The sequence below is a fragment of the Thermobia domestica genome, chromosome 3, assembly GCF_964235325.1.
Source record: "Thermobia domestica chromosome 3, izTheDome1.hap1.1, whole genome shotgun sequence".
In the NCBI taxonomy this organism is placed as follows: Eukaryota; Metazoa; Arthropoda; class Insecta; order Zygentoma; family Lepismatidae; genus Thermobia; species Thermobia domestica.
In genome coordinates, this window is record NC_137456.1 from 331,692,822 (window position 1) to 331,715,246 (window position 22,425).

The following is a 22,425-nucleotide window of genomic DNA, read 5'->3' on the forward strand; positions in this document are numbered from 1 at the left end:
CGTTCTTGCTGTTCATTGAACTGGAACTGTTACAGATAGGAGCATATCATATCACTGTGTATTTTCTTTAAAGTGGTACACAAAAGGGCCTACATCCCATTTGTCGCATTACAGTAACATTTTTTTATCGCTACAGTAAACAGACCTAACTTTAACTAACATATAGTCAGAAATCACAGTTTACGATATCAAAAACTATTTTTTTTTTACTCTGACGTATCCGATCCTTTCGGGAGGATCGAACTGCATAAATCTTTAAAAATCACTGCAAGTTATATTATCTAGCCTTGAATCGAGCTATGTTGCATAACTATCACATCAAACACCTCAATTTTGCTTCGCTTATTTGCATCAGCAACTTCTGTTGTTTATCGGAACTGCCCGTGAAAATACACGCTAAGCAATGAAATTATTGCACATTTACACTTGATGTATATTAAACTATTTGCAACAATACGTTTTGAATAAACTAAAATTACTTAACCTATATTCTTCAGCCCAATGGATTTTAATTGGTTACAAGCGATTAACACATTTACTACACTGACTCACTTCCATTACGGCCCGCCTTGCGCAGTGCATCATGGAAACAACTGCTTAACGTTTCGCGATCCTCTGCTGAAACAGTGAACGATCGCGCCGCGCTGGAAATTTCTTCAAACAGTATGAAATTATTATATAGTGTTTGAACTTAATTATCATCATTAATTATCTGAACATTATTACTTTGATATTGCAGAATTATACAATACGATGGACCAAGTAATTATATAATCCTTTTCTATTATTATATTATTATTTAATAAACAATAATAATATAATAGAAAAGTATTATATAATTACTGTATTTACTCTTTGAAGAAGTATTTTATAATAATAATAATAATATCAACAACCGCGGGATTATCCTGCCAGGATATCCACAGGATATCGCTCTACTGACAAAGTCGGGACTATCCTGCCAGGATATCCACAGGATATCGCTCTACTGACAAAGCCGGGATTATCCCGATAGGATATTCTCAGACTATCCTGACTATGTTCCAATATCCCGTACGACATAGTGACATCAATGGAACTTGTTCAGAACATCCCATGGATATCGGATGCTATTAGGTAAAGAAAGAAAGCAAAATCATATTAGTCTTTCATATTTAAAGAAAAGGGATAAAACACATTACTGTTTGATTAAAGATTTATGGAAGCTTGTTGGAAGTCAAATAACAAAAGATGGACACAAGAGATTTTTATGTGAGGGATGTTTAGCTAAGCATTTTCAATCAGACGAATTATTAAAACGACATGAAGAATACTGTGGTTTACATTCTGCTGCTAAGATCATTTTACCTAGAGAGTGGAATAAGATATTAGAATTTGTAAGTGATAAGCGTTCTTTAAAAATAACATTCACAATAATAGCAGACTTAGAATCAATACTAAGAAGAATAAGTGCATGTCAATCTGATCCACAAAGATCCTACTCAAATGCTTATCAACTACATGAACCTAATAGTTTTACTTACTATGTAAAAAGCACTTTGGATTCCTATACAAGTGAACCAATAGAATACATAGGAGATAATGTAGCAGATGAGCTTATAAAAAGGTTAACAGAAGAAGCAATCAAAATAGCAAAAATATATGATACTTATACACCTATGACTCCATTATCTGAGGAAGAAGAAGAGATATATGAATCAGCTACAATATGACATATTTGTGAAGGCAGTATTGAAGCTCTGCCACGTTTTTTAGTGAAGAAAATATAGAACTTAAATATTAAAATTGAGTATTTAAAGAAAAAGATAAAAGAAGGAGCTATACACTTGGAAGAAGAACATCATTTCAAAATAGAGGACGAAGAGGATGACAACATAACAGAGATAAAAGAGCAAAGAAAAGAAGTAAAAGAAATCCTAGTAGAATGTAAGAAAGAATGTAAAAATCTTCAAAATAGTAGAGATGCATGTAAAACAAGAGTATGTGATCATGATCATTTAACAGGTAAATTTGGAGGTGCTGCTCATTCTTATTTTAATATAAAATATACAAATCCAAGATTTATTCCTGTATATTTCCACAATCTCTCTAGGTATGATGCGCATTTATTTATAAAAAGTTTAGGAGGTGGGGATGAGAAAGAAAAAATAGATGTAATAGCTAACACTGAAGAAAACTACATTACATTTTCAAAAACCATTCCGTATAAGGATGCAAAAGGAAAAGATAGATCTATCAAGTTAAGATTCATTGATTCATTCAGATTTTTATTAAAAGGCTTAGCAGAGTTAGCAAAGAATTTAAAGCCACAACAATTTCGAGAAACATCAAAGTTTTTTCCAATTGATAAACTTGATCTAGTTACTACTAAAGGAGATTATTCATATGATTTTGCTGATTCTAAAGAAAAGTTAGAGGAAACAGTTCCATTATCTACAGACAAATTTAGAAACATATTAACTGGAGAAGAAATGAGTATTGAGAGTTATGACCATCATGTAAAAGTCTGTAAAGAACTTAATTTAAAAACACTAAGTGAATATACTCAATTTTATAATAAGACAGATGTTCTTCAATCTAAAGATATTATTGAAAATTTCAGAGATACAGCTGTTAAAACATATAAATTAGATCCAGCGTGGTATCTTACCGGTCCTGTTTTTTTCTGGGATGCAATGTTAAAGATGACAAAACATTAGAATTATTGACTATGACAAATTACTATTTATAGAGAAAGGTATAACAGGTAGAATCTCTCAATGTTCAAATCGATATGCAGTTGCTAGTAATAAATACTTAAATAGCTTTGACAAGAAGAAAAAAAAGCTCTTATATAATTTATATGGATGCTAATAATGAGTATGGTTTAGCGATGAATCATCACATGACGTATGGTGGTTTTCAATGGATATATGTTAATAAGTATAATGAGAAATACTTAGCAAAAACAATACTAGAAGCAAAAGATGATTCTGAAGTTGGTTATATTTTAGAAGTCGACTTAGAATATCCAAAGGAACTCCATAATAAACATTCAGATTTTCCCTTAACTCCAGAAAACTACATTAATAACAAAAAGCTTTCAAAGTTATTGACAACTTTATATGGTAAAGAGCGTTATATACTACACTATCAAAACCTTAAATTCTATTTGTCACAAGGAATGAAACTTAAAAAATTGTATAAGGTAATAACATTTAAATAATCAGCCTGGTTAAAGAAATATTAGATCTAAATACTAATATACGGTAACAAACAAAGAATGCATTTGAGAAGGATTTTTATAAGTTGGCTAATAATGCTGTTTTTGATAAAACTGTGCAAAATATAAGAAAAAGAATAAATATTAGATTAGTACATAATGAAAATTTGGTAGAGGATTTAGTAGGTAAGCCTAGCTTCAACGATATTGTCTGAGAATTTAGCTGCTTTCATATGTATAAAACTACAATTGCATTTAACAAACCTATCTTATGTAGGGATGGCAGTATTAGCTATCTCTAAAATATGTTTGTATGACTTTTACTACAATATTTTGAAAAAGAGATATGGAGACAATGTAGAATTGTTAATGACTGATATTGATTCTGTTATAGCACATATAGAAACAGAAGACTTTACGAAGATATGAAAGATATATATGAATATTTAGATATCTCTGATTATAAAAAAAATGAATATGGATTGAAATTAGTTAATAAAAAGGAATTAGGAAAATTTAAAGACGAACTGAAAGGTGTTGTAATAGAGAAGGTTGTCGGTCTAAAATCAAAAATGTATGCTAGTAAAAAGAAATGGGGAAATCAGAATGATCCTATTAGAAAAGCAAAGGCATAAAGAAAAGTGTAGTTATAACAGGTCTATCATTTGAGGATTATGGGAACTGTGTTTTAGAAAAGAAAAATTATATAAAATGGAAATTCATTTTCGGAGTAAAATACATAACGTATTCTCAGTAGAAGAAAACAAGTTTGCTTTAAGTGCTTATGACGACAAGAGATATATATTGAATGATGGTATACATACTCTTGCTTGGGGTCATTATAAGATAGGATTAAGGAAAGAAGATTTGATTCCCAAGTTAAAAGAGTTTTATAATCAATATACTAAGAATAGACGAGAAAGAGAAACACAACGAATAGAAGAGCTAAATTAGATTTAAGTAATTTTAGATATAAGGGTTTTATGAGTAATTTCACAAAACAATAGTTTATTATCTTTACTCCCAATGTGAATAAGGCATCATCCTTACCCTCCATTTCAAAAATGCGTTTATATAATCATTCCACTTGTTATTACTAATATGATTGATAAAGATATGATGTTTCTTAAAACTGAAATGGTACTCTAAATTCTTGTAGGGCAAAGCATTATTCCACAGATCGTTTATTTTATGGAGATGATATTTTGCTCTTTCATCAAGTTGAACTCTTCCATTCTTATAGTCGATGTGAAATTCAAAAAACATTACTTTGATATAATTCAGTTCGTTTTGTAAGTCTGTAAATTCATCTTCAGATAATTGTTCATAATTTACAACATTATAAGCATACGCGCACATTTTTTTCTGTTTCATCATTCTGTTTGTTCATTTTATTTCAGCATGCTTTACACTCCTCTCGTCTTGTATTTCCATTTCGAGCAAATTCTTGGTATTGTTTTAATTCTCCACAAATTACACACTTTTTCATAATTTATTAAATATAACATATCCAAAATAGTTATTTCATTTTTCTTTGATTTTAAATGCTATAAAAAGTCCTATGCGCAAAGCACCTTGCTCAATCTCACTTTAGAATTGTATTTACACTAACCATCTGTGTTAAATAATATTCGTCAAAAGTACTGGGAGGGGGTGTGTTTAAACTGGTATTGATGACACTTGGAGGGGAATATGATGGTCAAAAGATGTGCTTAAACTAGATTCTTTTTCAGATGAGCCTAATTTGTTGGTTGGGGGGCTTAAACTGGTATCTATGAGACTACTCCTATTTGTTGCATTGCTTGTTCGTTAGAATATCATCACTGTAAATATGTCACATACAAAGTTGTATATAATTATTTGTTTAATAAAATCATTACTCTTAATGAAAATAAGAAACTACCAGTAAACAGTAATATTTTTAAAAAGATAGTTGTAAGTTTTTCTATCAGTGAAATATATTAATAAATGTACACCTGACAAATAAATGATTTTTTCCCCATTAGAGTCCATTAATCGTCCGGATGAATTCTGGTTATTTCATGTGTTCTTAGCATATTACTTTCAGTCATGTTCATTTTCCGAAATAATTTTAATTTGAAATGAGCATTTCTTTTTAGAAATAGAATACTAGTTTCTAGTCATAAACAAAGCAAAGAACGTAGTTCAAAATTTAATTATATGATTATATTTTAGTACGCAAATAGGTGCAAGACAATATAAGATTAGTACTCTTATTCTGGAATTGTTGAAGATAATGGGCAAATATTTTGAGCATTTCTGTTATTAACGAAACGATGATTTATATGAAAATAACCCGTAATGAATTTGTAATGAATACCGAAGGGATGCACGAAATAATGCCCCTCTGTCTTATTTGTTATCCCATTAGATATTGCTTTTGTTGGGTACCTTCAACTTTTGGATCAATCGTCACCCAGGAGCGAGCTATTTGAATAGATGTCAGGATACGCTTGGCTCGCAAGAGACCAAGTTCTCCCTCCAATCATTGGTCATTGATGGGATCTATTGTGTTGTTGTTCACTACCATATATCCTACAGAATTCAAATTCTCGTCCCAGGAAGTCACTCGCATTAGAGATCGTCCCGACCTTGCCTCCTATCCCTATTTCTCAAAAGCTACATTCTTAATTCTCTAGATTTCATGGATTACTATGAAATCAGTGTGTATCACTAGCATAAAAATTATTCCCAAATATGCAATCAAAAAAAGATTGTTTAGATTCAGTTTGTCTTCATTTCTTAAATTATTTACCAGTTAGAAGCTAACGGGAAATTATTACATGATCAATTTTATATACTGAAAAAGTGCGAAGGAAAGTATTCAGCTATATCTGGGAAAGTTAATTAAATTGTATGACAAGAAGTTAAAGAAATAGCTTGAGAAAATCTAGCTATTGGGAAAATGACAGCTAGAAAGGGAAGAAATGCTTAGAAATTAAGCTGAAGAACGTTTATCCATGGAACTATTCAAAAAATTTTGTAATATTCAAAACCAAGTGGGCCCAATGGACTCACGGTGACTATTTATTTATTTATTTATTATTTTTCTTTTTTTGTTTGCTTTTTCTAGCCAATAATGTACACTTTTTGAGGAAAGGAGAAATTAAACGGTAAATTGCTACTATCGTTCCTTTTATTAACTAGAACATCAATGAAATTTACTTACGTTTTATGTCTTTTTCCTCTTTAAAAACAATAAACTATCTTCTTGTTTATGAAATAACTTATATATATCTAGTAAAATCAGAACATATTTCACTGATATGTTGAAAATTATAAAAATGTTGATAATCAGGCCGTGGTTTCAAAACATGAATTAGTCATATAATATGTCTATTTTCCTATCTTTTCATTGTCTAAAATTTGACTTTATCGATTAACCAAACAATATTATGAAAGGAACTGTTGATTCCAGTTTTTGTTCTTTAGAGTGTATTTAAATGACGTTTCGAGCCTGTATTAGATTTCAAGAAGCAGTTCCTGAGTGTTATAATCAAAGTTACGTTTCTTCTGAATTTAGTGTCCATTTTTTTGAAATGTTATATAAAATTCGAGGATTTGTATTAAAAATTAACGTAGAAAAGATGGGTCTCTTCTCGGTATATTCAGATGAAACTTCATTTGTCCTCTGTAGTTTAGTGTTAACTATAGCACAGCTAAATCTTAAAATCATCATCGGATAGGTGTTCGTCCTTCAGGAGAATTAAACGTTCAACTAGCTAGATGAATCTTCATCCTTCAGCAGAGTTAAACGTTCAACGAACCAGATGAACTTTCATTATTCAGAGGAGTTAAACGTTCAATTAACCAGATAAAGTTCTATCCTGTTGGAAAGTTAAATGTTCAAACAAAAAGTGCATTAGCTTACATTCATCCATCTTGTGAATGTATCTCAGTTGCATCCAGGTTTTGGATTAAGGTTACTGATTTAATTTTTACCGTGTTCTATCTTGGTTCTTATTCCATTTAATATTGTCCCCTTCTTTCTTATTATTCGTAACACTTTATAACTTAATTTTTGTACGACTCCCTTTACACCCTACATTTGTAAAGCTTTCAGTGGTTTTTAATCCACTTTGCATGATGTGAGCGCTTCTAACCAAAACTTCAGACGAGACATTTTATAATACTGTTTCCTGATTATTTATTCAGGGCCGTACGGAATATTACTTCACCTTCTCAATCTTCATTTCGCCATACGTATTCTTGCGCTGTTCTATGTTCAAAGTTTGCTCTTCACTAATAATGCTCCCTAACAGTGACGTACGTAAGATTTCATCGACTAATGTTCAAGCACGATCCGAGAAGTTTCCCTAACGGGGCCTCGTAGCCGCTTGTTGGACCAGAAATAATCAGTGGTTGCAATTACCATTAGACGTATTTCTGACACTAGGTTCTTAATTTTTTTCTCAAATCTTATGTCTAATATTCTCTTAAGATTTCGCAACGAAAGCTATGTCCTATGCAAAATTTATACATCTAATATTTCTATCAACTATCAAAATACTGTCTTCAATATACAGACCCTTCTTTAGTATCTCTTCTAGATATAATTCTATATTAGCTGTTGGATTGATCTAAACTGCTTAAGCTAGAAACTTAAAACTTTATACAGAAATTTGAAGTGCCAAGATGGAGGGTAATAAGGACTGCGATTATTATAACAAGCTGTTCACGTTTTGAGATACTTTAAGGTTAAAAACCTGAAATGTAGTATTTGGACTTTACATTTAAAATAATTGTACACTTGTTTCTGTGTTCTTTATTATGCTTCTACTAAGGGAATAAATAGGGCAGCGTACTGTTCATTAAGCATTCCATACAAGCTATTCGAATTCATACAATATTTCTACTTAAGTGTTAAGGTTGCAGAACTTTAACAATTTTTGTTTGAGAATTACGAACACATTAGACTTTATGCTGTAGAAAGTTTGCGGTTTGAAAGCACGATTAGACATACTATTGGAAAAGTCTAAGGAATTCCCAAGAAAAATAAAACTGAAATCTTTCTGATTTACCACGATGATTAAGGCAAGTGAATGATGATGGAAGAATTGGTGACATGTAATATGGACGAAAACGGGAGGACCCGAGAAAACCTATAGACACCATGTTGTCCACAACAACTTACTTGGCCGGGATCGAACAAGGGACACAAACTACGAATTATATTCTTGTCTGTAACAGAGCCACCTTGCCGCACAAAGAGAAATGCCATTATACGTCATGCTAATTAGTAATTTAAGCGTGAGCTGTGGCCAGGGGCTATAAGATTTGGGGGCAGTGAATTTTTTCGACCCAAATTTCTTTCCTACTCCAGTTTTGGAAATTTCAAAATTACTTATGCACGCACGTATGAATATGACACGCAATTTTTGTGTCGTACAATAATATTCAAACAGCAAGTATCGATTTATTCATGTAAGATAGAAGCTTGTGTTTGTGTCTGTGCAACCCTATGTCCAATAGTTTCACAGAACTCTCATTATCGTAAAAAACAACGACTGAAGATTTATTTTCGTTCTCCTTTTTTTCTTATGAACGTCTACATTACTTTAATCTTTGTATCGAAATTTTCGAAAGTGATAGTTTGAAAAACATTCATTATTCTGATGTGATTGTCACGTTCGTCTATGAAAAATACGCGAAGGCAACTTCAGTAGTGACATCATAGTCTATGTGAGTATTCAATTCAGCCATTGGAATAAGCCAAATTGTTATCTTAGTTACTGTGTACATTAGTGATTCCACTTCCTCTTAAACTTTGATAGCAGCCTCTTAAACTTTGTAGTCTTCCTTCTACAGCAGTATATATTGATATTGATAAAGTGGCATTTTTATTGAACCTTGGGAAGCAAGTATGTTAAATACGACTTTAAATCCGATACTTACTTATAGAAATTGAGTTTGTTTGTAGAGAGTTAACCAAAATGATTAGCAAAGACGCTGCTCTTTTCCCGCAAAGTTTTCAATATTGTGAAGCAAGTAAGGGAGATATATGAATTAAGAGGTAACAAATACAGATCCATTGGTGTTCATTTTACTCCGATCTCACTTACCCTAGCCCTAGCAATGGAAGTTGGCTCTCGCCCTCGTTTGCCCTTACCCTCGTGCTAGAAACTTGTCCTCGCCCTCGTGAAGGGAGTTGTCCATCGCTCTCCTCGCCCTCGACTTCGTGCTGGAAACTTGTTCTCACTCTTGCGCAACCTTGCCTTTGCAGTGCCAGTTGGTCTTTGCCCTTTCGAAGGGAGTTGTCCATCGGCCTTGATAAGAAAATTGTCGATCTTCGTCATATTGGGAATTTGTCCTTGCCCTCGCATGCCCCAGCCCTCATGTCAAAAGAGCGAGAGTACTTGAGGCGAGGAGGCCGTCGAGAGTGCCCCCTAAAGATGTCAGTGCTTCAATTTTCAAGCCTATTTTTTAATTATTTCCTCAGCATGCATCCTAAACAACGAGAACTAAACATATCATCATATAAGTTACTTAGAATAACCTAAAATGTTACAATGCAGATCTCGATAGTCCAAATCGCATAATTTATAAACAGTATCCAATATATTTATTTCGAAATGCTCCTTAAACTTTAATGGAAGCATAAGTATTCAGCTGCACAAGAGAGGCCCTCATGAGGGTGAGAATGAAATCAAGATAAGATGAGTGGCGGTCAGAGCGACCACCGCGTGCTTCTTATCAGGAGACTTGACCATCCCTGATCTATGTACTGTAACTTAGGAATTTGAAACTAATTGAAGTGAGAAAGGTTTGAATTATAAAAAAAGGAAGTATGGGCAATGAGATTAATTAAAAACCCTGTTAGAAAACAAATAAATTACTTTAGAACACTTGCTGAACTCTCAAAAATGCATAACCACTTTAACCTATAACTAATGAATAATTTCATTGATTTCAATGTAAATCTAAGTTAACGCGTTAACTGTCGGACAAAATTTAATCCTTGGGTTCAAGGCACCATTGATGCAGTAATATGTAATCTTATTCTGTTGCTATAATTTTGTAATTGTTAACAGTTCTTCGATTAATTGAAATTTTCTAGCGTTGTTCCTATGAGATCAATGCGGCATGTTATTGCCATTTCTGTATTGCTGCGAGATGTTGGTCTCACCCACAGAGGCGTAGCCTTTCTCACCTTGTAACTTTCATGAACATTTATTTCTATTCCTTGGATGTGAAGTATTTGTAACATCAATCAATATTATCAGAGCACCATAAAATCGGAACACTTTTGAACTAATAGCGATTGTTTGAGGATGAACAAGATAAGTATTTCTCCTCAAAAGGTATTTCACTGTCTTGTTTTTTAAAAGTAGTTGTAACCAAGTTTACTTTCGTGCTAGCTTTATTTTGAGTTAGTTTACAAGAATGAAAACTAAAAATTTATCAACTCATTAAAATAGCTCTTTACTTCACTAAATCGACCTACCTGATGAAGATCCAGGGGTACATCAGATGAAGATCCAAATTATTCACTGCATAAGTTAAGGGGTATTGCGAATCAGATTTGGACATACGAGGGAGGATTAGAAAGTAAGGTTGCAAGACCGATAACCCTGGAGTTTTGTCTGTTATAGAGTATTGAGGAGAGTGTAGTTATTTTAGTATACGGAGTTGATAACTGTCCAGAGTTTGAACCACGTGCCAGCTATGGCGCTAGTTGTAGGTAAATGCAAATAGCGACTTATTTTTATAACTGGTCTAGCGAAGTTGCCTGATCAGTCATTCGATTTATGTTGAAAAAACATGTAACCACAGCTGAAATTCACCGGCAGCAGGTAGAAGTTTAAGCCAGGATTTCTCAACGAGTGTATCATCTTCCTTGAAGTCAATCCGCACCAGCATATAGTCCAGAAGATGACCACGCTTTTGAAGCACTGTCGCTTCGACATCATTGACCACCCTACTTAAAGCTCGGACTTCGCTCTAAGCGACTTCACTTGTTACTGCACTTAAAGGAACCCCTAAGAGGCCGTCGCTTCGCTTCAGACGAGGAGTGAAACATTTAGATGTAATGTGGTTGAACACGTAATAACAGCATTTTTACCATTAGGAAATTTTCAAACTCGTCCCACGATGCGATAAGTGCCTCATTCAATAAGCAGTCAATGTCGAAAAATAACGCAATATGTGTACTATCTCTTCACTTATTGGTTGTATGGAATAATATATATACGTTAAACTGCAGGTTTTTTAAACTTACTTTCTGATCATCCCTCGTATATCCCTTGTACGTTTTTCTGGGCTGATTGCTGGGGTAATAACACTGAACTTCCAAGCGTGTTTCGGCCAGAGTTGTTTCTGGCATACTGGCCGTGTGAGGATGGGCACTCTCATGGAGAAGAACGACATTTCCACATAACATCTCAGATCTTTTCTTCCGAATGGACTTTCGTACAGAACCACTCAAGAATGTGGAGTAATACTGGGCATTAATTGTGCTCCCTTTCTCCAAAAAATCCACATGGATAACACCCCTCATGTCCCAGAAGACACTTGCCATGATCCCAGCGGACGGCTGCGTTTTGCATTTCTTGGGCAGCGGGAACCCTTTATGCCGCCACTCCATGCTACTTCTTTTTGTTGAATTGTGCAACCATGTTTCATCACACGTGATGATGGATTGCAAGAATTCATCACCTTCGGCTCGTAACCGAGTCAGAAGCTATCTATAGACCATCATGCGTGTCCACATCCGATCAAATGTCAGCTGGCGGGGAAACCCCTTCTGCACAGATTTTCCGGAAACGAAAGTGGTCGTGAATGATTGTCTGAACACTCCCGACACTGCAACTCACATCGGCAGCAATATCCCGCAATGTTCTCGCCGGTTCTGAAGAATCATTAATTCAACACGTGCTATATTCACTGGTGTGACTGCAGTCAGGCGAATGTGTCCATGCATTTCATTTGTCATCAGCTCCCGTCTTTCGCGAAACTGTTAATACCATTCGTACACTCTTGGCATCGTTTGTGCACCATACGGTGCTTGCAATCTTCTGAAAATCACAGCTGGTTTAATTTTCTCCTTCACAAGAAACTTGATTACACACCACTGCTCCACAGCCACAGACACACTGCTTGCCGACCATGTTCGCTGCAACTGCTAAGCGTGCGCCAAATACGTCACGTAGGGCGCTAGTTATTCGAGAAGAAATACATTACGTCACCTGCAAATTTCATCATGATCCGGCTTTTCATCGATTATTTATGTACGAAAACCCCGGTCAACCTTCAACGATCCTTGTAAAAACACATTAGTTTTGTTGTTATTTTCCACGATTTATATCGATAAAGGCCAACCATACCTGTGCGCACCTATTTCGAAACATATTATTATTATTATTATTATTATTATTATTATTATTATTATTATTATTATTATTATTATTATTATTATTGTTGTTATTATTATTATTATTATTATTATTATTAAATATTCTGGCTTTTGGCAGGTCCTGAGACTAAAAAGTTTGATTTTTAATTTTAGATTTCGGCTCGGAAATATTTCTAACTCGTTTCTCGATCTTCAGCATTCTCTTTTAACTCCTAATATTTTCTTCCGTTTCTCAGATCATCCATCAGTTGTGTTCTTCTTCTTTCTATTCCTCGCTTTCCTTCCACCTTTCCTTCTATGGTAGAATAAAGAAGACTTTTTTTCGCAAGGTGTGTCCCATCCAATTGGCCTTTCTACGAAGGATGCTAGCTATAAGTGTCCTCTTCCCTAATATTCTTTTTAAAACATCTTCGTATGTAGCTCTCTCCTTCCATTTTATCTTCTGCATGTACCTTTAACACCACATTTCGAACCCCTCTAACTACCGTAATGTCCAAGTCTCTGAACCATACAGTCCAATGCTCCAGATAAGTTCCTCCTAAGGCCAATATTGGGTCTTCCAGTTAAAAGTCATCTTTTCTTGTTGAATGCTTCTTTGGCTGTGGCTATTCTTGACCTGATATAATAGGTGCAGTAAGCCTCTCTCCTGAAAGTACTTTCCAGATGCTTGAAATTCTCGACTTCTTCAAGTTCATTTTGTTCCACTCTGGCCCGTAAGGAGCGTTTCCTCGGGATATTCTCATGACTTTCGACTTCTTGATGTTGATTTCCATTCATATAGTTTTCCAGTGTCAACCATTTTGTCAATCATCTCCTGTACTTCTTCTTCGGTTCTAGCTATAACTGCATCATCTGCATATCTGATCCTGTTAGTGATCTCCTTTCAAATCTTCAAATCCCCACTTCCCATTAATGCTTTCAAATAGTTTAGGGGAAATTAAGTTAATTCCTATATTAAGCGGTATTCTTACGTGTGATTAACATGGTACTAAGTAAGAGTTTTACTAACATTTGATACTATCTCCCGTGTTTACAAACACATTGGTTCTATTATCAACGATTTATATCGCGATTAAAGGCTAGCCACGACTTTTCCACAGTAATCTTCAAACAGATTTGGAGAAATTAAGTTAATTCCAATATTAAGAGATATTTTACGTGTGATTACATTTGTTCTAAGAGTTTGAATAGCAGTATGACTATGTTCCGTATTTAGAAACACATTGGTGTGTTATCTACGATTTATATTAGCAAAGTCCTGAGAAGAATTTTCCACAGAGATCTCCAACCAGCTTTAAAGAAAATAATTATTTCCTCTATTAAGAGAGGCTATTTCCTGTAATTGGCGTCTTTCTGAGAAACTGACTAACGAGTGATACTATCTTTTGTATTTACATTGGACATTTTAACAAAGATTTATATCGAAAAAGGCCACCAACGAGTTTTCCACAGCGGTCACCAACCAAATTGGGGGAAATTAAGTTTATTACTATATTAAGAGCGTTTTTCCGTGTAATTAGCGTCTTTCTGAGAAACTGACTAACGAGTGATACTATCTTTTCTATTTAGAAAGACATTGGACATTTTACCAAAGATTTATATCGAAAAAGGCCAGCAACGAGTTTTCCACAGCGGTCACCAACCAAATTGGGAGAAATTAAGTTTATTACTATATAAAGAGCGTTTTTCCGTGTAATTAGTGTCTTTCTGAGAAATGGACTAACGCGTCATGCTATCATTTGTATTTAGAAACACAATGCGTATTTTATCAACGATTTATATCGCAAAGGCTAGCCACGACTTTTCCACAGGAAACATCAAAAAGATTAGGAGAAAGTAAGTTAATTAGAATAATAAGATATATTTTACATATAATTAGCATTGTTTTAATAATTTGATTAACAGTGAGACTAATTTCCGTAGTTAGAAACACATTGGTATGTTACCTACAATTTATATTAACAAAGTTCTGTGATGAATTTTCCAGAGAGATCTCCAACCAGATTGGGAAAAATTGATTTGATTTCTATATTAAGAGAGGTTTTTAGGTGTAATTAGGCTTTTCCCACTCCCAAAAAACTAAGGCTGTTGTCTTCACTGTTGCTAGCTGTCTTACGATAGTGTAAATGCGTTAAAACTAACAGGGATCAATCTCTGAGTTATTCACAACGCAGACATGCACCGTAACTATTCGACCACATGGGAGGCTAAAGAACTTATTTCATAGGGTAAATAACTTTGATGTTACGTTATCTTCTTCCATTAATCAAGATTAACGAACCTCTTCCCTAGAATATATGTCATAAAATAACACTAGCATATTTTTTAGGTAGAAAATCACTTCCTTGTGATTCAACTTTCCTAAAATGGCTGTTTATATTAAACCAGTCGTGAAAGAATGACCTTATGTATTCACAGAGAATTTATTCAAGGAGCCAGGACTACTTAAAAAACATTCTGTTACATGTAGATGTACTTAGTATTAGATAAAACAATCAATTTCAGTAGTTTATTTTTAAATTAGGGATTAGGAAATGTAAGACCAAACCACTCAGGGTGGTCTTGGTCTTGGTCTTGCACACCCAGTCTTAGTCTTGGTCTTGCTTGCAAGAGTCCCGCAAGTTTTGATTTTAAGAAATTTTATGGTTTCTATACGTAAATTTTACTCTGAATATAAGAAAGAATAAATTCTGCAATTCCCCAATAGTAACGTCGTGTAAGTATGATACTGTTAACATAGGCGGTGACCTTTATTTTTTTATCAATATGTATGGACCCTTTACTACTTATAAGATAAATCACAAAATTTCGAAACTTTTATATAGCATTAGTCGAAAAGATGTTAACACAGAAATGAAAATACCTGATTCTAATAGAACTTTTTACGTAGAATTCGAATCTGCAATCAGTTTTTCTCCATCACCCTCAGTTCCCCGTGACAGATGAATTTTCGGGAAATTTCCCCTCAAATTCCCCTTTTTTTTTTTTTTTACAATTTTTGTACCTGTAACTCGGGTAACCTTGGGTATAAAAACACACAAATTATATTGTATGTTAACCTGATTTATACTCAGTAAGCCCTATAAGTTTCATAAGAATCGCATTATTCTATCTAGAGAAATAAACATATTTATTTAAAAATATGCTATATGTACTGTTCATTTTATCATATTCATTACTGCTGATAAAATCACATATAGCTTCCACGAAAATTATAATATAAGCACGGTTTGTACCTCATTGGACTTCCAATAAAACATATTTTCAATGATGTGTACACCATGTCGCCACTTTTGTATCAGGGAATTTCTAGAGGGATTTTGTGGGAAATTCCTTTCAAAAAGTAGTTTATAGGAATTTTTGTCTCAACTTGCTATTTGTATATATCGATACAGAAACAGGAACTGCACTAAAACACAGTTTTATGTCTGCTTAATAAATAACGTTAATTTCATGTGAATTCTGTCTAGAAATATAAACTATTGTGTCTATTTATAGGTAATAAAAATATAATATGCAAGACTTTTACCAAACACAAGAACCTAACGTTGACGTATTATTGTCGGCACATAGATGGATACTCAAATACAAGCACAAACATACGCTTGCTTTCTGTGGAAAATAAGTAACTTTTTCGTATTTTGATCTGGCAACAATGCATAAAAAATTGATGACTCACGTACCATGATGACTGTTAGTAGCGTTGAGTGACGGTCCAAGCTGGACGTGTTTTAGATGTGGCCGCGTGTAAGTTGATGTGTTTGTGCATTGTGGAGTTCCAATAGATTGTATTGCGTGGTGCTGCACTGAGTAAGATTACGTTTGTGCTGCTTCATGATTGATAGAGTGTAGATTAGTGTGTGTATGTGTGTGTGATACCTCACAGGATACAAGATGCCGAAGAAGTGTGTAAATCACCCGGACAATTTCTGTTATGTGTGTGGGGAGCTGACATTTAAATCGCAACGTCGATGTTTTACTCCACTTGTGAGGAAGTATTATCAGTTATATTTTACTTGCTGTGTAGGAGACCAAGATAGGAATTGGACTCCTCAATATATTTGTTGTACTTGCGTGAAACGTCTGACTGAGTGGGCAAATGGCGAACGAAAAATGAGCTTCGCAATACCGTTGATCTGGAGGGAACAAAAAGACTGCTACTTTTGTATGACACAGATAAAGGGAATAACCAGTAAATCTAAGCACTCAGTACAGTACCCTAATTTGTCATCAGCAATTAGGCCAGTTCCACACTAAAGAACTACCTGTACCATTACCTCCTGCTCATCTTCCGGTAAATGAGGATTACGTACTTGAGGCAACTATTGAAGTTCCAAATGAAGAAGATGATCCTACTTATGTACAAAGCACATCTACATTTGATCCCCATCTGATAACTCAGGGTGAACTAAATGACGTCGTACGGGAATTAAAACTCTCCAAGATACAGGCAGACAGGCAGAACTTCTTGCTTCTAGACTGCTCCATCGTGAAAGGCTGGAATCTGCTTCATCGTGACACTAAAGTGTGTATTTTTCGATCCGTCATACAGTTTGAAAACTACAATTCTCAAGAAAATTATTTAGTGCATTGTAATCATGTCTCTATTGTGATGGATACACTCGGACATGCACATATACGTACAGAGTGGAGATTGTTTAATGACTCTTCCAAAACTATTTTGAAGGCTGTCCTTTTGCTCAATGGCAACAAATTTCCTTCAGTGCCTTTGGCTTACGCAACTAATATGAAGGAAACCTATGAAAATTTCAAAATAGTGTTAGAAAAAATTCAGTATGAGAAATACAAGTGAACCGTTTGCTGTGATTTAAAAGTTATTTCTTTGCTAATTGTTTTGCATCTTGGTTATACGAAATATTGTTGTTTCCTCTGCGAATGGAACAGCAGGAACAAAGCGGAACATTACATTAAGAAGAAATGGCCAACGCATGTATTAACACCTGGACAGAAGAATGCTGTTTATTCCTTACTGTTGAGCCCTGATAAGATAATTCTACCTCCTCTTCACATAAAGTTGGGACTCTTCAAAAACTTTGTTAAGGCAATGGACAAAAGTAATGCAGGATTTTGTTATATCAAGGAAAACTTTCCTCGGGTTAGTGACGCTAAAATCAAGGAAGGGGTAGTCCCCGAAATATGATGTTTGATCCGTGACCAAAAATTTGAGGATCTCTTAACTTCGGTTGACAAAGCAGCTTGGTGTTCATTTAAATGTTTAACAGAGATTTTTTTTAGGAAACGAGAAAGCCCCAAATTATCGTGAAATTGTGAGTGATTTCCTGTAATCATTCAAAGAAATGGGTTGCAACATGTCCCTTAAAGTTCACTTTTTAAACTCCCACCTCGATTTCTTTCCTGAAATCCTTGGTGCTGTTAGTGATGAGCATGGGAAACGATTTCATCAACATTTCCGCCATGGAGAAGAGATACCAGGCACAGTGGAGTTCTCAAATGATGCCCAGCTGATTACTGTTAGGCACTCAAAAGAGATGTTCCGGAAGCCAAACAGAGAAGAAAGTCCTCAAATAAAACATTTTAGTTAAGGTAAGTAAGTATTCAGTTCTTTTGTATTATTTATTAAGTAGACATAAAATTATGTTTTAGTACAGTTCCTGTTTCTGTATCACTATATACAGATAGCAAGTTAAGACAAAATAATCTTATAAACTACATTTTGGAGGGAATTTCCCACAAAATTGCTCTAGATATTCTCTCAAACAAAAAATGGTTACACGGTATATACATCATTGAAAATATGTTTTATTTCAAATCCAATGAGGTATAAACCGTGCTTATATTGTATTTCCTGTGGAAGTTATATGTGATATTATCTGCACTAATGAATATGGTAAAATGAACAGTACACATAGCATATTTTTAAATAAATATATTTATTTCTCTAGCAAGAATAATGCGATTCTTATGAAACTTAGAGGGCTTCCGAAGTATAAATCAAGCTAACATACAATATAAGTTGTGTGTTTATATACCTAAGGGTAGTACCCGAGCTACAGGTATGAAAATTGTAAAAAAAAAAAAAAAAAAAAAAAAAAAAAAAGCGGGGAGAAAATTGAGGGGAGAACCCAGTGATGGAGAAAAACTGGTTGCAGATTCGAATTCTATGTGAAAAGTTTTATTGGAATCAGGTATTGTCTTCCGCAGTAGCGTAGCCAGGATGTGTGTTTGGGGGGGGGGCCCAAGTGCTGTTATAGGCACATATAGAAAAATTACAAACAAAAAAATATATAAACATAAAAATATATAAAAAATTACAAACATCAAAGTACCAAAGTACATTGTCGGACCTCTTTGGGGGGGGGGCGGCCCCTCCGGGCCCCCCCTTCCCTACGCCACTGGTCTTCCGTGTGCCAAAGAAAAAGTATTTTTTTATCGAATAGTGTAATTTTTAACAGACTCAATACTCCACTGTTTTTCAAACTGGAGAGGTTAACCCGAAGACGCATGAAAGAAAAGTTGAGTTTGCGCGAGAAGTTAAGTAAGCGTGAGTTTGAATGATGGTGTAAGAGTGAGTTTGAATATTGTAAGCGTGAGTTCGAAACAATGGTGTGAGCATGATATTAAACGGAGCAGAACGTTTGAGATGACTGAGCTTGAGGTCAGACTGGTAACGTGAGCGTGATGTTGTAAGTGTGAGATCGAGTGAGCGTGAAGTTCTGAGTGGAGAGTGAGAGTGAGGTCAAGTGAGTTCGAATTTGTTTCCCCATCGTCAACTCGAGGTCCAGTGAGACCGAAGTCCTGGGTGGAGAGTGAAGGTAAGACCCATTTACTTCGAATTTGTTTCTCCATCCAAAGCGCGAAGTCCTTAGTGGAGAGTGAACAGGAGGTCCAGTAAGTTTGAATTCGTTTCCCCATCGTGAGCGCTAGTCGCGAAGTCCGATTCTGCTTGTGATCGTGAGGTTGAGTGAGTGTGAATTCGAAGTCAGTCGAAAACTGAATTCTCTACATAAAAACATTTCAATGGATCACTTTTTACTGTTCCATCTCCCCATTCTCCTACTTCAACTCTGTCATTATTTACAACCTAATTGTGCCCCTGACTATCGACCGCGCTTGATTTCCGGCGGGAGCTCATATGGTTCGGATTCCACGTTATGATGTAGGTCCGTATCTCGTATAGCCAAGCTGCTGAACGAGACAATAACTGAACTCAAATCAAATAATTAAAAGAAGAACTATGGTACAAAGTTACACTGCGACGCTAGCCGCTCACTTACTTTCGACAGCATGGCGTCACTAGGCCTTATTTGACGGGGCTCAAACCCTCTAAATGTCTTCGAAGCCATTCCAAATTTCAAACCGAAAAAAAATTTACTGTTAAGAATTTGTTTTAATATGCAAAATTTTATATGCTGTTTAATTATTGGCTATTTTTAAACCTTATTATAGTATATGCGCGGTTTTGGGGAGATCAGAAGTCGAAAATAAAAATAAAAACATTGATGAAAAAAGCTTCTCATAAAGTAGTTTGGAGAAACAATGCCTTTTGAAAGCTGAAGCAAAATGTCGTGTGTGTATTAATGAATTTGTGAAAAATTAGAATGTGCATTTCTGTAACAATAAAGATAAAACAAATAAACATGACTAAGAAACCCCCAAAAAAATTGGAATCATAGAGGCGGGAGGTAAAATTCTAAACCAACTTAAATAAACATACTTCAGCAAGAAAAAAAGTCAGAATCGTATAAACATCCAAAACTACTTCCAGAGGGGTTGGTGGGCGGGGGAAAATTTCCACTACTCATTAAGGCGGGAGGAAAAACAATTTGAAGCAGCGAGAGGACCACAGAGATACCAGAAACTCACGGCGCAAACCACCATGAAACAGTACGGACTACCAACATTATTAAATTTGATTAAAATGAAACACATGATTCTAATAATATTAAGTGGTAGCAATGAGAACGTTAAAGGAATGGATGGTAGAGCTAGGATTTGCAACTTAAATTTAGAACAGTCTCACCCTGATATAAAGTTGAAGGCGTAAACTTGTAGATCGAGGCGTCTTGAAGATCTCCATGATGACTTGTCCGACAATCGACCAAGGCATCGAATGCCGGACCGAAGGTACGGTCACGAAAGACCAAGTAACGAAGGTCCCAATGAGCAATGACCAAATCACCAAGATCGAGCTTTCTCAAGTGTATTTGTCTCGACTGTCTCTCTGACGTCATGAAGGAAGCAATGGTAGTGACACTCTCTCTCGATGACATGCACATTCAATTCCCCAAATTGACACAGACAAAGTACATATCGATGACACAACATAAAGCAGCTATACTTCCTACTAGGCTGCTAACGTCGTCAGGATCACATAGACTAAAACTAGGAAGAGAGAGACTTCCGAGAGTCGAAGTATTTACTAGTCAACAACAATATTTCCTTATTGTGTCAATGTTTACCAGGTCGATGGTCGAAGCGAGCATTGATTCGTCGTAGGTGCATGACAATGAGAGTCCTGTAGAAACAAACACATTGAGAAAGCATCTGATCTAAACAAAACTGAATTCCAGTTAACGCGTGTGAGACTGTTTGGTAGGCAAAAAGGTAATAGGAAGTTACTACCAGTGTTTATTACATATTGTTTACAAATACAAGGACTTCCTTGTAGTAGAGCAGACATAACGTAATTAATTAATTATTTCCTTATTGAAAATCTGTCGTCAGCTGGTGATGTCGACGTGAATAACATCTAACAGGCGATGAACTTCCTCCAAACAATACATGTTCGTTTATAATGAATGGATAACAGGTTCCAAACTCCATTAAAGAATATGGTCCTTGGTTCGAGCCATGCAACATCACCGCCCCCCAAAAAAGTCGAATCAACAGGGAGCGAAAACCTGGAGATCCATGGTGTTTCGACGGTGACCAAACTCTGTGAAGGTGTAAAAACAGATGGTAAGTTTCACAGATGGACGGATGCTGGAGAGGGAAAAAAAGTTCTTACCACTGGACCATAACGAAGAATGTAGAAACAACTGCTAATAATTATCCACACTGCTAAGAGATGGCATAAGCGATGTACTTGCTGGGGATGGGAACACACTTGTAGCACAACCATTACAGCCGATGATGCAACAGTAGTTCTTGTTGTCAGGTGAATGTGGTCACGGTGTAATGAAGAATGTCCCAAAGTAGTAGGATGAAAATGCTGGAGTAGAAAGCAGGATGGTGAGTACACAGTTCGATGAATATATAAAACAATAACGTACTAACACAGCTTCGCATTATAGCACACACGTAGCAACTAATGTTCCAATTATGATATGGGTGAGACGAGTAGCACGTTACAGTTTATATTAAGTTGCATTAAGGTAAGGTATATAAGGAATTACGCTACCAATTAAAGATTAAAGTAAACTACCAATAAATAAAAAAATGCAATTTTAAAATGAACTAAATATTCTTTAAGAGACAAAACAAAGAAAAAATATGAAAGCGTAGGCTGGAACGAAACTAAAATGGGAAATCTGGAAGAAAAACAAAACTTGGAAATGGTACCAACTATAAACAAGTAATCTGGGTCATACATACCCCATGACCTAGATAAAATGTAAACAAACACTTGTGGGTCACGAGCCCACGCACTTTGGGTTACTAAACTCAAATAAAGGGTTGTAGGGTCCAAACCATGAACCCAAATAAAACAAAAGGTACCTGAAAAGAGAACAAAATGACAAATGGAGAAAAGGCTAGCTAAAACAGTAGTAGAAACAAAATCTCGAAAAATATCAATTTGAAACCTAAAATGCGAAAAACTGGTGAAAAAATCCTATTTGCTACCAAAAAAAAATGTGGGGGGAATGTA

The 22,425-nt window shown here is 35.1% G+C and overlaps 1 protein-coding gene across 1 annotated transcript in view; it reads right to left on the reverse strand.

Annotated features, from left to right (window-relative positions):
* The window catches only part of LOC145682320 (uncharacterized), a 28,751-nt gene extending 19,232 nt beyond the window's left edge, over nt 1-9,519 (reverse strand). Inside the window, exon 1 of the mRNA XM_081753895.1 lies at nt 9,423-9,519. Coding sequence (XP_081610021.1) covers nt 9,423-9,519 — 97 coding nt within the window. The remainder of the gene's footprint in view (nt 1-9,422) is intronic.
* Between the last annotated feature and the right edge of the window lie 12,906 nt (nt 9,520-22,425).